This window comes from Andrographis paniculata, unplaced genomic scaffold, assembly GCF_009805555.1.
Source record: "Andrographis paniculata isolate CXL003 unplaced genomic scaffold, ASM980555v1 Contig74END, whole genome shotgun sequence".
Classification (NCBI taxonomy): domain Eukaryota; kingdom Viridiplantae; phylum Streptophyta; class Magnoliopsida; order Lamiales; family Acanthaceae; genus Andrographis; species Andrographis paniculata.
The window spans coordinates 1,978,991-1,992,429 of NW_026137611.1; the positions used below are offsets into that span (position 1 = coordinate 1,978,991).

Genomic DNA, 13,439 nt, shown 5'->3' on the forward strand with positions numbered 1-13,439 from the left:
GCCACTAAATCGGAGCTAAAGTGGACCGATCTCCAAACTGCCCTTAAGGCCCTACTTTCTCTGTAACCCCGACATAATTTGTATAGAATTGTCAGACTTCATCTATATATTCTATTTTCAGAACAAGTATCCTATGTTTTTGCATTTTTACTAAGTCAAACATCAAAACCAAGATCCATATTTTTTGCACATTTAATAAACCAAAAATTAAACACCATAACACCTATATAAACTCCATACCTCTCACTGCAAATATCATCAGCACATCCATATCATCACTCAAAATGGTTTCTCCTCGCAGTTGGGTCCCTTCGTCCAACTGGCAAGGTTCTTTGCAACCATTCCTAGTAGGAAAATACCCCATAGGTCATCATGCTGAAGACCTGATACAGGTGCTAAAACAACTGGACTTTAAATTTAGGTTCTCCGGCAGAAGCGGGAGAACCATACATCGTATGATCCGACTGATGGAGCGTATATCCACTGGCTACGAACCCCTTACTGACATACTCACCCGCATATCTGACCTTGATCATCATCTGGACATGATAGATCATCATGTATCAGCAATCCTTCCAGACCTCAGTTGGAACAACATTTTCCATCATCAAAGATCAACACTTTCCAGACTGCGCGTCCTTGTCGAACGAGAGAATCAATCTCTGCAAGATATGAAGGTCCGCACCGAACAAGATCTTCAAGAAATGCAGGATCAGTGGGATCGCTACCGTCTTGATTTGGACGACCTCTTGGACGAAGAACCTGAAATGGTTTCTGCGAGTTGGGATAAAACCTCTGAACCAGAGGACAACTATCCTTCTGATGATTAGAGAACCCTTTTCTAATAGGTTCGAACCCTTTGAGGGGTTCCTAGATTTTATAATAAGAACTAATGACAATGTTCTGAAAAGGCAGGGTAATACCTTTTCAGATACTTAGCATTAATATTCTCATGTACCAGCTTTCCTTCTTGATTTACAATAATAAAAGCTCCATTCTCAATCACTTTATAAATGATGAAAGGACCTTCCCAATTGGGAGACCATTTCCCTAATTGGTCCACCTTCTTATACGTAGGCAGAATTGTTTTCCAAACCAAATCTCCTTCTATAAACAACCTTGGGGACACTCTTTTTCCATAATATTTTGCTCTAATCTCACTCTGTCTAACCACTTGATCCAACGCATTCAAACGATCTGTGTCCACCTCCTCCAGTTGTTGCCACATCCTTTGTGCATATGCCTCATCAATACATGTTGTTGTACTAGCCACTCTGAGTGAAGACACAACAAATTATGCCGGAAGAACAACATCTTGCCCAAATGTTAACTGGTATGGGGAAAATCCAGTAGACGTATTTCTACTATTTCGGTAGGCCCACAACGCCTGAGACAGCAATGTGTGCCATTTCCTTTGATTTTCTTCTACCATTTTTTGAATGATACCGATGACAATCTTATTTTCTGTTTCGGCCAACTCATTAGCCTGTGGGTAATATGGTGACGAGTGATGCAATTTGATATTAAATTCGGCTAAAAATCAACAAATTTCTCCCCAGTAAACATCAACCCTTGATCGGTTGTAAGAGTGTGCGGAATCCCAAACCGATAGACGATGTGATTAAGCACGAACTCAATCACCTCTTTCTGCGTCGAATTCTTCAAAGGGACTGCCTCTACCCATTTGGTAAAATAATCAGTTGCTACCAGAATGAATGAATGTTGTTTTGACGATGTCGGATGAATTTTTCCTATTACATCCAACGCCCAAGCTTTGAATGGCCATGGCTTAACCATTACCTGCAGTTTTACAGTTGGCAGATGATTTAGTGGACCATGCCTCTGGCATTCCTGACATCCTTTAGCAAATCTGATACAATCGTCAAAAATCTTTGGCCTATAGAACCTCATACGATGAATAGCCCATCGCATATTTAATCCTGCTCGGTGCGCCCCACAAATTCCACCATGGACCTCTTCCATTACTTTAATGGATTCTTTCGGCCCCAAACACCTCAATAAAACTCCTTCCAAGGTTCTTTTATACAGAGCCCCTTCAATAAGCTGGAAACGTAAGGCTTTCAATCGAATGCCCACAGGAGTCACAAAACTTGGTGATTCCAAATACACCATAATTTCTGTTCTCCAATCAGTCCCAGAATCGATGCTCCCGATCATTTGTTGGCAAGCATTCTGAGCCAAATTATCCGCCAACCTATTCTTTGTTCTTGGTACATGCTCGAAAACTACCTCCGAAATTCTGTATAACAGATGACATACCAAATCTCGGTATCGATGCAGATGAGGATAATTACAAGCGTACCGTTTTAACACTTGGTTGATGACAAGTTGAGAATCTCCACAAATTAGGACCGATTGTACTCTTTTAGCGATAAGTGCTTCTAAACCCAAAATCAGTGCTTCGTATTCCGCAGAGTTATGAGTCATCTCTTCCATTTGAAGTTGCAAACTAATTTTACTGGCTCCTGGTCCTTCTAGTATCACCCTTGCTCCTGACTTTCCTTTTGAACGAGAACCATCAAAAAATATTTTCCAAGGATTGGTGCCTATATACGGCACTACTTTGTTTTCCAATGATTCATCGCCTGCAAATTCATCCAACAAGTCGGCTACAACCTGCCATTTTACCGCTTTGATAGGTCGATGTTGCAGCGCGAAAGGAGCCAATTTGATGGCCCATTTCATTAATCTTTCCTGCATGGTTGGTCTGTGCAAAATTAATCTGATCAGATCCATTTTAGAAACCACCTCGGTTTATATTGGCAGAATATAATGCTCCAGCCGAGTACACGCAAAAACTAAAGAATAGCACATTTTCTCGGGCATAGTATAATTTAACTCTGGTCCTATCAGAGTTTTACTTAAATAATAAATAGCCCTTTTTTTTACCATCTTCCCATTCTTGCGCAAGAAAACTACTTACCACATCGAAACTGTTTGCAACATACAATCGGAGGGGTCGATCTCCATTTGGGGGAACCAATACAGGTGGTTTGGTTAATGCTTGCTTGATTTCTTCTAATGCCTTATGCTGCTCCTGACCCCAAGAAAAATCGGCCGCCTTATTCCATAGCAACTTTGTGATAGGTTTTAACTTCCCAGCAGCATTTGATATAAAACGCCTTAGGTAATTTATCTTTCCCAACAAACTTTGCACTTTTTTGACCGACCGAGGTGGCCGCATTGTCAAAACAGCCTTGGCTTTGTTTGCATCAATTTCTATCCCTTTTTCATGCACTAAAAACCCCAGGAAATTCCCTGCCGAAACTCCAAAGGCACATTTCGTTGGGTTCATTTTCAGGTTGTACTGCTTCATCCGTAAAAAAGCATTCTTTAAATCAAACAAATGTGTGTCAAAGTCAGTAGACTTAATGATCACACCATCGATGTATACCTCCATTGGCTGCCAGATCAGATCATGAAAGATGGTATTCATTGCCCGTTGATATGTTGCTCCAGCACTCTTTAAACCAAATGGCATAACCGTCCATTCGTAGATTCCCAAAGCTCCTAGGCATCTGAACGCGGTTTTGGGGATATCTTCTTCCGCTAATGAAATTTTATTATGCCCTGCATACCCGTCCATCAAGCTTAAAATTCGATGCCCTGCTGCCGAGTCGATCAACATATCGGCTATGGGCATCACATACTCATGTTTCGGGGTAGCTAGATTGAGATCTCTGAAATCAATGCAGATCCGAATCTTTCCATTCTTTTTGGTTACCAGAACAATATTGGCTAACCATTCTGCATACCGACAAGGTCAAATGAATCCCACCTTCAACAGTTTCTCAATCTCTTCTTTGATCTGAGGCAGCGATTCTGGACTAACTTTCATTGGTGGTTGCTTATACGGTCTAAATCCTTTCTTAATAGGCAACCTATATTCTATCAAATCGCGTGCCAATCCGGGCATCTCAGAGTAATCCCATGCTAGACACACCATGTGATTCCGAATTAGCGTTACCATTTGCTCCTGCTGGTTTTTAGACAACAAACCACTTACCCTGACCGTCTTGGGTATCTGTTCGGTTCCTACATTGTATTCAATGAGCGGATCCTAAGTTGACAAGGAAGGTTCTGTCTTTTCCAATAGATCAGGCCAGCGAAAACCTTCTCCCTCGCCATCATTATTGTTGGAACCTTCCCTATTATGTAACCTAACCATTAATTGGTTTAAATAAAACTGCCTAATCATCTTATCACATTTACTTATTTCTTCCATAATTAAACTTAAATAAATGAAAAAGTTTTTTTGGCTAACGACAGAGCCATAAAACAGAAGAATATTTCTAATGAAACATATAACCCTGGGCAGTGAGCCTACAGCCCTTCCAGGGATATTCGTCTACCACAGTTGTCCGTAAAATCGGCGGTACGTACTTTGAATAAAGCACTGACTCTTCCACACCTTCTATGGAGCCGAACGGATTGGTGCCGGCTTCCATGGTGAATACCTAATCTCCTTCCCAAAATATGATCTGTTGATGGAGAGAAAAAGGCACGCATTTGGAAGCGTGAATCCAGTCTCGCCCCAACAAGACCGAATAAGTAGTGCTGGCATCTACCACGAAGAATATTGTTGAAATCATCTTTGGTCCGACTTCAATGGGTGCCACCATCATCCTTTCTGGTTTGGTTGGTTGTCCCGTGAAGCTTGTCATCTCGATATCTACTGGAGACAGGTCGCCAATCCCTTTGCCCAATTTTCTCAGAGTTTTAAGAGGCATGACGTTGAAGACGGCCCCATTATCAATGAAAACCTTGTTAATCGGCTTACCACAAATGTGAGCGTTAACATACAATGGTTTCCAGTGTGGGATTGCTCCTTCTGGTATAGGCGGAAAAACCATAGGTGAAGGACTGCCAGTCATCGCCGCCCACTCTGGTTCTTCTTCTTCCTTGAACTTTGCGCAGATGGGCTCTTCTTCTTCCTCGAACCATCGCATATCCGTCATCCTGACTTCGAACCGGCTTTATCAATCTTCACTATCTTGCTGCGCAAAACTTTTGTTTCTTCTGGAGCAAATGACCCGAAGATTATCTCAGGAGTCTCTTCCTCGACATCTCCTATTTCAGGATCAATGTTGATCCGTCTGCAGAACCTGGCCTTCTTGATAGGCTTTTCAATCTTCCAGTACTCCTCTAGTCGGTCACTCGAGGTTTTCCTTTTGGGTGACGACGCCTTCTTCTCTTTCCTTTTGTCTGCTCGCTTTAAATGTCGAGCCGCATACCTGCGCTTAGCATTACGGATTTGTGTATGATTCATACCTGGAAACCGGGGATCTACGTCTATTGGCAGAGGCTTTCTGTTCCGGCTCCATTTGTCATGGACTGGTTGTGGTTTGCACGTTGGTCGATCTCGTACTACAGCTTTATCCTTCAATTCCACTTCGAAGGATCCATATTCTTTATCCCATTTTCCTGCCACTCTAGTTTCGCAAACTTTGAACTTTTCTTCCTGATCGTGTTCCCGCTCTTTGGGCTTACGCTCCTTTCGCTTGGTATTTTCTTCATCATCACTTTACGTATCTTGTGAAGAGCGCAGAGAGATCACCGCAGTAGTCACCTTTGGGAACGGCTGGTGCTCCACTCCCATTGTTACATACTTGAATCTCTCTGCTTTGATAGCCTTCTGTATTTCCTTTCGGAAATGCGTACATTGATTAGTGTAATGCGTAAAAGAATTATGCCACTTACAGTATGGCCTCCCTTTTATCTCTTCTTTCGTTGCTAAACGCTGCCCTTTAGGAATGCGAATTTGCCCATCTGCTAGGATAATATCGAAAATTTCGTCTGCTTTAGACGCATCAAAAGTCGGTTGTTCCTTATCTTCTTCCCCAGGAAGGGGCTTTAGTTTGGAACACACATAAGGCTTGCCGTTTACAATTTCAACTGCCATTTCTTCAATGCTGCTTCCCTGCTTATCATCTGGCGCATACATTTCTGTATCAACACTGGCCATCTGTTGGACCCTGTTCCGCCAGAAATTATGATATTTTTCTCTAAAAAGAGATTCTAACCTTCCTGCTTTGGAAGCCAAACTGGCCAGATCCTGAACATCGTGGGCTGTCAACGCCTCCCAAAGTCTGGTATGCATATTCCTGACCACTAAATTGGTCATCTCGTTTTCTTCTATGATTGTCGGGCACCGTCCCTTCATTAAAGGTATTCGCTCTATAAATTGATAAGCAGTCTCTTCGGGCATCTGCCGGATCTCCAAGAGATCTGTGAGTGAGACCGTCGGGAGTGGATTAAAGAATCTTGCATGGAACGCGGCCTCCAGACCTTCCCAAGTTTGCAACTGTCCTGGCGGGAGATTGGCAAACCATGAAAAAACGGTTCTTGTGAGCGATAATCCAAACAACTGTAATTTGTAAAACGAATTATTGCTCACTTCCCCCAATTGGGCCGTGAAGCGTCCTACATGCTCAATGGTTGATGCTCCATCTTCTCCTGAAAACAAATGAAAGTCGAGTGGTATGTAATTCCTCGGAAGGGGGTGCTCATTGATGATTATTTCTGGGAATGGCCTCTGATATGCCTGTCTGTTGACCGTTTGAGGATTCATTCCAAAATGCACCCTCAAGACTTGCGCAACGTCTTCTGGATCTACCCTGGGTGGAACAGGATCGAATACAGGAATAGGATAGTAAGCCTGACCTCCCGACCTCTCTTCTCTGGGGTCGTTTGGTTCGGCCCTAACACCCAGTGGAACATTATTTGGGTATGTCAGAGGAGTTTTTCCCCTGTCAACCCTAGTAGCAGTAGCAGTTGGAAAAGTGCTATCTACATATGAAGGACCTGCAAAATTTTTCTGTAACCTGGACGGTGACAACCCTGCTGGAGACTGAGTGGGTTGAAGAGTAACCCTTAATAGAGCTTGATCTAGCATATTTTGCATAAGATTTTGTTGCTCACGCAACATGAGGGTCTGCTGCTCTCGCAACATGTTTTGCATAGCCAGAGCTTGTTGATTGCTCAAATGTTGAACATAAGACACCCAATTGGCGGGTGCTTGGGGGATATCCCCTGCATTTGGCATGACAGGTGGTACAGTTTCTCCCACCGGTGCTGAAGATGCTTGAGGCTATGAGCCTGCCATATGGATTCTTCCGATGATTTGGTCGGACCTCAGTCGTATGAAATTCTCTGTTGACGTAGGATCAGCAATATTGCCTCTCTCTCACTGTGGTCGCCAAATTGTTGATGCGATTTTTCAACAATAAAAAGTAAAATCCGAAAATAGAAATTATCTTCGAATTTGATAAATTAAATGCCTGAGATTAAGAATCCTTAAGCACTGTAGGATACATAGATAAACTAGGGAAATAAAATACTATAGACTAAAAAAATAAAGTGGTGATTCCCAAAAGCAATTCACTTCAATTTGATGTCGATTGAAGATGGTTTCTTAAGTCACGAACAGACCCATTTAAAACTCATGTCAACCGCCACCACCAAGTCGTGCCTTCAAATCCGCTCATCGGTTGAAACTTCCTTCAACTGTCCAGAAACTGCTTTTTTCGCCTGACCTGCACACCTGCTGCTCCGTCTTCTCTTGTCCGTCTTCCACTTGTTTGACCTCCTGACTTGCGTGACTTCGCTTCGTCCGACCTATATAACGCCCGACCTTATCACATCCGACCTCCGTACCCGACCAGATCATATCCGACCTCAGTGCCCGACCTTATCACGCCCGACATGATCACGTCCGACCTCAGTACCCGACCTTATCACGTCCGACCTTTGTGCCCGACCTTACCACATCCGATCTTAACGCCCGACCTTATCACGTCTGACCTTTGTGCCAGACCTTATCATGTCTGACCTCCGTGCCCGACCTAATCACATCCGACCTCAGTGCCCGACCTTATCACGCCCGACCTTCGTGCCCGACCTTACCACATCCGATCTTAACGCCCGACCTTATCACGTCTGATCTCTGTGCCCGACTTTATCATGTTTGACCTCCGTGCCCGACCTGATCACATCCGACCTCAGTGCCCAACCTGATCACATCCGACTTTAGTGTTCAACCTTATTACGCCCGACCTCCGAGCCCGACCTCAGTGCCCGACCTTATCATGTCTGAGCTCCGTGCCCGACCTTATCACGCCCGATCTCTACACCCGATCTCTGCTTTCTCCCGAGAAAGCCTTTTCCTTAACAGCGTTTTGGACTCTCTTTTTAAGATCCTATTACTATTAACAAGCCCATTAAACTCTGCACCACTCCTTAACCTAATTTGATAGGCCCATTCTCGAAAACCGTACCCATCGTTTTTTTTTTTTTGTTGATGCAATTCCGCCACACCATCCATCAGCTCACCAATTCCGCCGCCGCCGACGACCACCACCGCCTCCAGCTCGTCCACAAGACCGTCGACCACTACTCCGGCTACTACCAGGCCAAATCCGCCGCCGCCAAGCACGACGCCCTCGCCTTCTTCGCGCCGCCGTGGACCACCGCCCTCGAGCGGTCCCTCCTCTGGATCGGCGGCTGGCGTCCGACCACCGCCTCCCACCTCCTCTACACCGAATCCAGCATCCTCTTCGAATCTCAGGTCGCCGACATCCTCCGCGGCGTCCACACCGGAAACCTCGGCGACCTCTCGCCGGCGCAGTTCCAGCGCGTCAGCGAGCTCCAATGCGCCACCGTCGGCCACGAGAACGACATCTCCGACGAGCTCTCCGATTGGCAGGTAATTTTCATTTTCTCAATTTCCGCATCCAATTCCACAATCGAATTAATTTCGAAATCGGAAGAATTAAAAAATCCATCAATTAATTAATGGATCGATCGAACGAACAGGACAACGCGTGCGATGTGGTGGGGATGTGCGGAGATATCGAGAGCAAGATGGAGAGACTGGCGGCGATTCTCGACAAGGCCGATCAGCTCCGTCTCAAGACCATTAAAAGCCTGGTGGAGCTTCTGACGCCGCAGCAGGCGGCGGAGCTGCTCGTCGCCGCCGCCGAGCTGCACTTCGGAATCCGCGCTTGGGGAATTCAGCACGACGGAAACCGCCGCCGCCGTAATATCTGACTCATAATATATATATTTATTTATGTTTTAATTATATTATGATAATTTGGGTAAAATGAATATTCCGTATATTAGTGGGTGAATTAATCATTTTATTTATGGGTAATAATTCGAATGAGAACAAGTTTAATAAGCAATTTTTTTTATGAAATTATTTAACACTAATAATTTATATAAGAAAATATATTACATTAAATAATTAATTTTGTTAAATTTTGAAAATTTACTGTTGTGAAATACAGAGAAACAGTTGAACATTTGCATGCATGGTGACACGTATCGTTATCACAATCATGTGTGATGACAAGTGGATATCAGTGTACTGTATTATTTGTATTATTATTATTATTATTATTATTATTTCAGAGGAGAAAATAGATATAAATATTTTATCATATATTGAATTATTACTATTATTATTATTATTTCAGGGGAGAAAGTGGATATCAATAATTTATCATATACTGTATTATTATTATTTCAAGAGAGAGTGGATATCAGTATTTCATTATATATTGTATTATTATTTTTATTATTATTATTATTTCTGGGTAAAAAATGGATATCAGTATTTCATTATATACTGTATTATTATTATTTCAGGGAGAAAGTGGATATCAGTATTTTATTATATATTGTATTATTTATTATTATTATTATTATTTCGAGGGAGAAAGTGGGTATCAGTGTTTCATTATTATTATTATTTTATGGGAGAAAGCAGATATCAGTGTTTCATTATATATTGTATTATTACTATTATTATTTTAGAGGAGAAAATGAATATCAGTATTTCATTATATATTGTATTATTATTATTATTTCAGAGAAGAATTAAAATAAAATATCATTTATTTAATACTTTTAAATTTTTATGTGATAAATATCCATTCATATATTTAAAATTAATTTAAAATATAAATTTACTATTTTAATATATTTTATTTATTTAATTTCAATATATTTTTAATCACTAATAAAAATATATATATATTACTATCAATTTTTTGTCTTAATACGTAAGATTTTATTTTATTTTTTATTTTTCATTACTCGTACGATGATCGCACAAATGTATATATACTCATACTCATATACGTTATTTACTTTTTTATGTGTATGATATTTACACATATAATGCATTATAAGTTATAATAATATATACTTTTTTCATACGCAACAATTAGCCATTTGGAGTCGTCATAGAGAGAATGTGAAAAAAGTAAATCGGTAGTTAGAAGTTGTTGATGCGTTTTTCAGCAATAAAAAGTAAAATTCGAAAATAGAGAAATATTCCCGAATTTGATAGGAGAGTGTCTGAAATTAGAAACTTCTAAACACTGTAGAATGAAATAAGAATAAAATAAAGACTGGAAAATAAAGTGGTGATCCCCAAAAGCGATTTTCTTGAATTTGATGTCGATTGAAGATACCCTCTCTATACCATACAGAATCTTTAAATAACTCCTTGAAGATACGGTTCGAACCGCTATCCGGTCGGTTACCATAACCGCTGTTAACTCCCAAAAAATTCTCTTCTATCGACACGTATGAGAACCGTCACGTCACGTCCGACTTTAAAAATCGCTCACCAGTCGAAACTACCTCCACTATCAGAAATTGCATTTTACCCGACCTATAGGGTAACTATTTTTGATACCTAACCTTCTTATGCCCGACCCTTTGGAATTTGTCCCGACTAGGTCCGACTTCTAAATCCGATCTATTTGGTCCCGACCAGGTCCAATCTTATCAACCGTCCGACTTTCTTAAATCTGACCCTCGGACTTTGACCTGATTAGGTCCGACTTTTGACGTCCGAACTATTTGGTCCCGACCAGGTCCAATCTCCTCATCCACCCGACCTGGGGGATTTACCCGACCAGATTTGGACAGACTCAAAACTCATCCGACCTGGTTACTACAATCATATTTGGACTTTCAAAAAGCCCATTGGACGTTTCGAATGACCTAATCTTGGCAGGCCCATTTCCTAAAAACCTATCCATTATTTTGTGCTCAACAGAAGTATTTTTAAAAATTTAGTTAGTAATTTAGAAAAATAAAAGGAGAGAATATAATAAAATTAATAATATTTATTGTAAATAAGTATTAAGTAAAAGGTAATAATTAAATATTAAATTTTGATTTTTCCAAATATAATAATGAAATACTTAAATTTAACGGACAAACGCAAAAAGATGAATACATTTAGCAAACAGAAAAAATATAATTTTAAACTTTACGCATAAAATATAACTTGAATATTATACGAAAAATGATTATCGTATCATATATTTTCCGAAAGGTAAGTGTAGTCGTGAAACGATAATAGAATAGTTGGCTGGCATTGCATGATATGTTGCGAACATAATAAATATGTATCTTATACAACTATTTTTACATAAATGGACACTATTAATAAATATGTAATTCGATATATAATTCGTGTAACTAGAAAGCGCTTATGAACTATCAAAAAAAAAAAAAAAAAAAAGGAAAAATTTCTATTGAAACAATGCAATGTATTATATTTGTGTTTGACATGTACTTTATTTATTTCTCATATGCACAATAGATGTACTTTTCAAAATTTCATATTAGATGTCCGTAAAGAATGACTTGGTGGTGTTCAAGTTGAATTTATGACTGTGAGGCAATTTAAGTCTTTATTTAGAACTAAACATTAGTTTTGGACAATGAGGTGTTTCGTGCAAATTTTATGGTTTCACGCAATAAATAAAATATAGAATTTTTTTTATATTTTTACTAAAATACAATTGAGAATTATATAATTTATCTTATATAAATTGTAAAGTTATCTGCAATAAAAAAAAACTTTATTTATATTATTTGTAATTCCAGATACTATAATATTTTTAATCCAATTCAGAATTTTTAAAATGAATATTTTTCTTTAATATTTCATTTTATATATTATTTTAAATAACTTTTCCTATTCACAATTCACACCTTACTATTAATATGTATTCATCTAATTTAATAAAACGTTTATAAAATCAATAATATTTTATTTTTTTATTAAAAAAGTCATTTTAAAAAAATGATATTTGTTTATTATTTAAGAAAATATTATATACTTTAATGATTATTTTATTTAGAAAATTGAATAAAATTTAACGATATATTGTTGGATAAACTAAAGTTCATCCAATAGCTATCATAAAGATAAAACCTGACTACATATCAAGTGTAGTGTCGAACCAAATACCTGCAAATTAGGTAAAGTAGACCCGACAAGGCAATTAGGCGAATATGTGTGGTAGGTGAAACCTAAAGACGTTTGATCCATGACTTCACAGTTATAAGTTCACTCCTATACCATCAGACAATTCTATACGAGACATTTTTTTTTTTTTATCTATTCGCTTTTGATTTATAAACGTGGTTTTATTTACATCCTATCTCACCACAAAATATTGAAAATCTAAAACAATGTCATTTAAATGTTGTATTGGAATCATCAACGGTAAACGATCATTGCTCGTCTAGAAATTGTTAGATATAATTATTGAAATAAATTCGATAATCACAATAATTTATCGAAATAAAATTCGATAATCATGTCGAGTTCGAGGTATAACTTCTATCCGTAAAAACGATTATGTCCCGATAGTGCCTCCGGTTCGTGGCGCAACGTTCCCAAAAATAAAACGACGTTCGTCTCTAAATTAGGTGGCACCCTAATATTTCAAAACTCCGATGAACTAATACTATGTCGAGATAATTAAATACAAGGAGAGCTACCGGAAAATATAACCGAAAAACTCGTCAGAAATTCAGACCCTCGCCGGAATGTTGGAAAAAGAAGAATGTATTTGAGATGAGAGGAATAAACTTTGTTGTGGTGTGTTGAAAAGAATGAATCGAAAGCCTTTTTAAGACATGCTCATCAGAGGTCTATAAATCTCATCCAAAATGGATGATTTATTGTGAAGATTACATTTCCTGAAACTGAATACATCATCAAACCCATGTATGAATTTCAAATGAATGTGAATGACATGAAATGGACACGATATGCACATTAACTCAATAGTTGTAAATGCATGGATGCACTCAAACATGCATCTTGATCTCTCATTTCAAAATGCATTTTATGCATTTATAATAAATAATTTATATTTGAAATGATGGTGAGTTACAATGTCAAAGTAAGCTCGACTAGCACTTAAGCTTTTACAAACCATATAAAGACACATGACAAAGAAACTAGAGTATACCACGAATTCAAAAGAACAAAACTAAAATATTGTTTTTACCAAATACAAAAACTTTAACTTAGTTTTTGAATTTCATTTGGGAGAGTAAACCATCTTCGATATTTCGAGCAGACTGTGCAGATTTGT

At 39.1% G+C, this 13,439-nt stretch overlaps 2 protein-coding genes across 2 annotated transcripts; one reads left to right on the forward strand and one right to left on the reverse strand.

Moving 5' to 3' along the window:
- Positions 1–889: 889 nt before the first annotated feature.
- LOC127265871 (uncharacterized) lies at positions 890–1,432 on the reverse strand. Its single transcript, XM_051295887.1, has 2 exons — positions 1,320–1,432; positions 890–1,274 (listed from the first exon to the last, which is right to left on the reverse strand). The coding sequence occupies exons 1-2, from the start codon at positions 1,430–1,432 to the stop codon at positions 890–892; spliced, it is 498 nt and encodes a 165-aa protein (XP_051151844.1).
- Positions 1,433–8,206: 6,774 nt separating this feature from the next.
- Positions 8,207–9,440, forward strand: LOC127266196 (protein DOG1-like 3). The gene is made up of 2 exons (XM_051296364.1): positions 8,207–8,725; positions 8,836–9,440. Exons 1-2 carry the CDS (start codon positions 8,321–8,323, stop codon positions 9,067–9,069), a joined length of 639 nt encoding a protein of 212 aa, XP_051152321.1. The 5' UTR covers positions 8,207–8,320; the 3' UTR covers positions 9,070–9,440.
- The last annotated feature ends 3,999 nt before the right edge of the window (positions 9,441–13,439 follow it).

What these genes read in the sequence shown, in the direction of transcription:
- LOC127265871 (XM_051295887.1), bottom strand. Translation starts at nt 1,432, where the DNA reads ATGGTAGAAGAAAATCAAAGGAAATGGCACACATTGCTGTCTCAGGCG. An exon ending in CCATACCAGTTAACATTTGG is followed by an intron (nt 1,275 to 1,319) that starts GCAAGATGTTGT and finishes GTCTTCACTCAG; the next exon opens with AGTGGCTAGTACAACAACAT.
- LOC127266196 (XM_051296364.1), top strand. Translation starts at nt 8,321, where the DNA reads ATGCAATTCCGCCACACCATCCATCAGCTCACCAATTCCGCCGCCGCC. An exon ending in ACGAGCTCTCCGATTGGCAG is followed by an intron (nt 8,726 to 8,835) that starts GTAATTTTCATT and finishes TCGAACGAACAG; the next exon opens with GACAACGCGTGCGATGTGGT.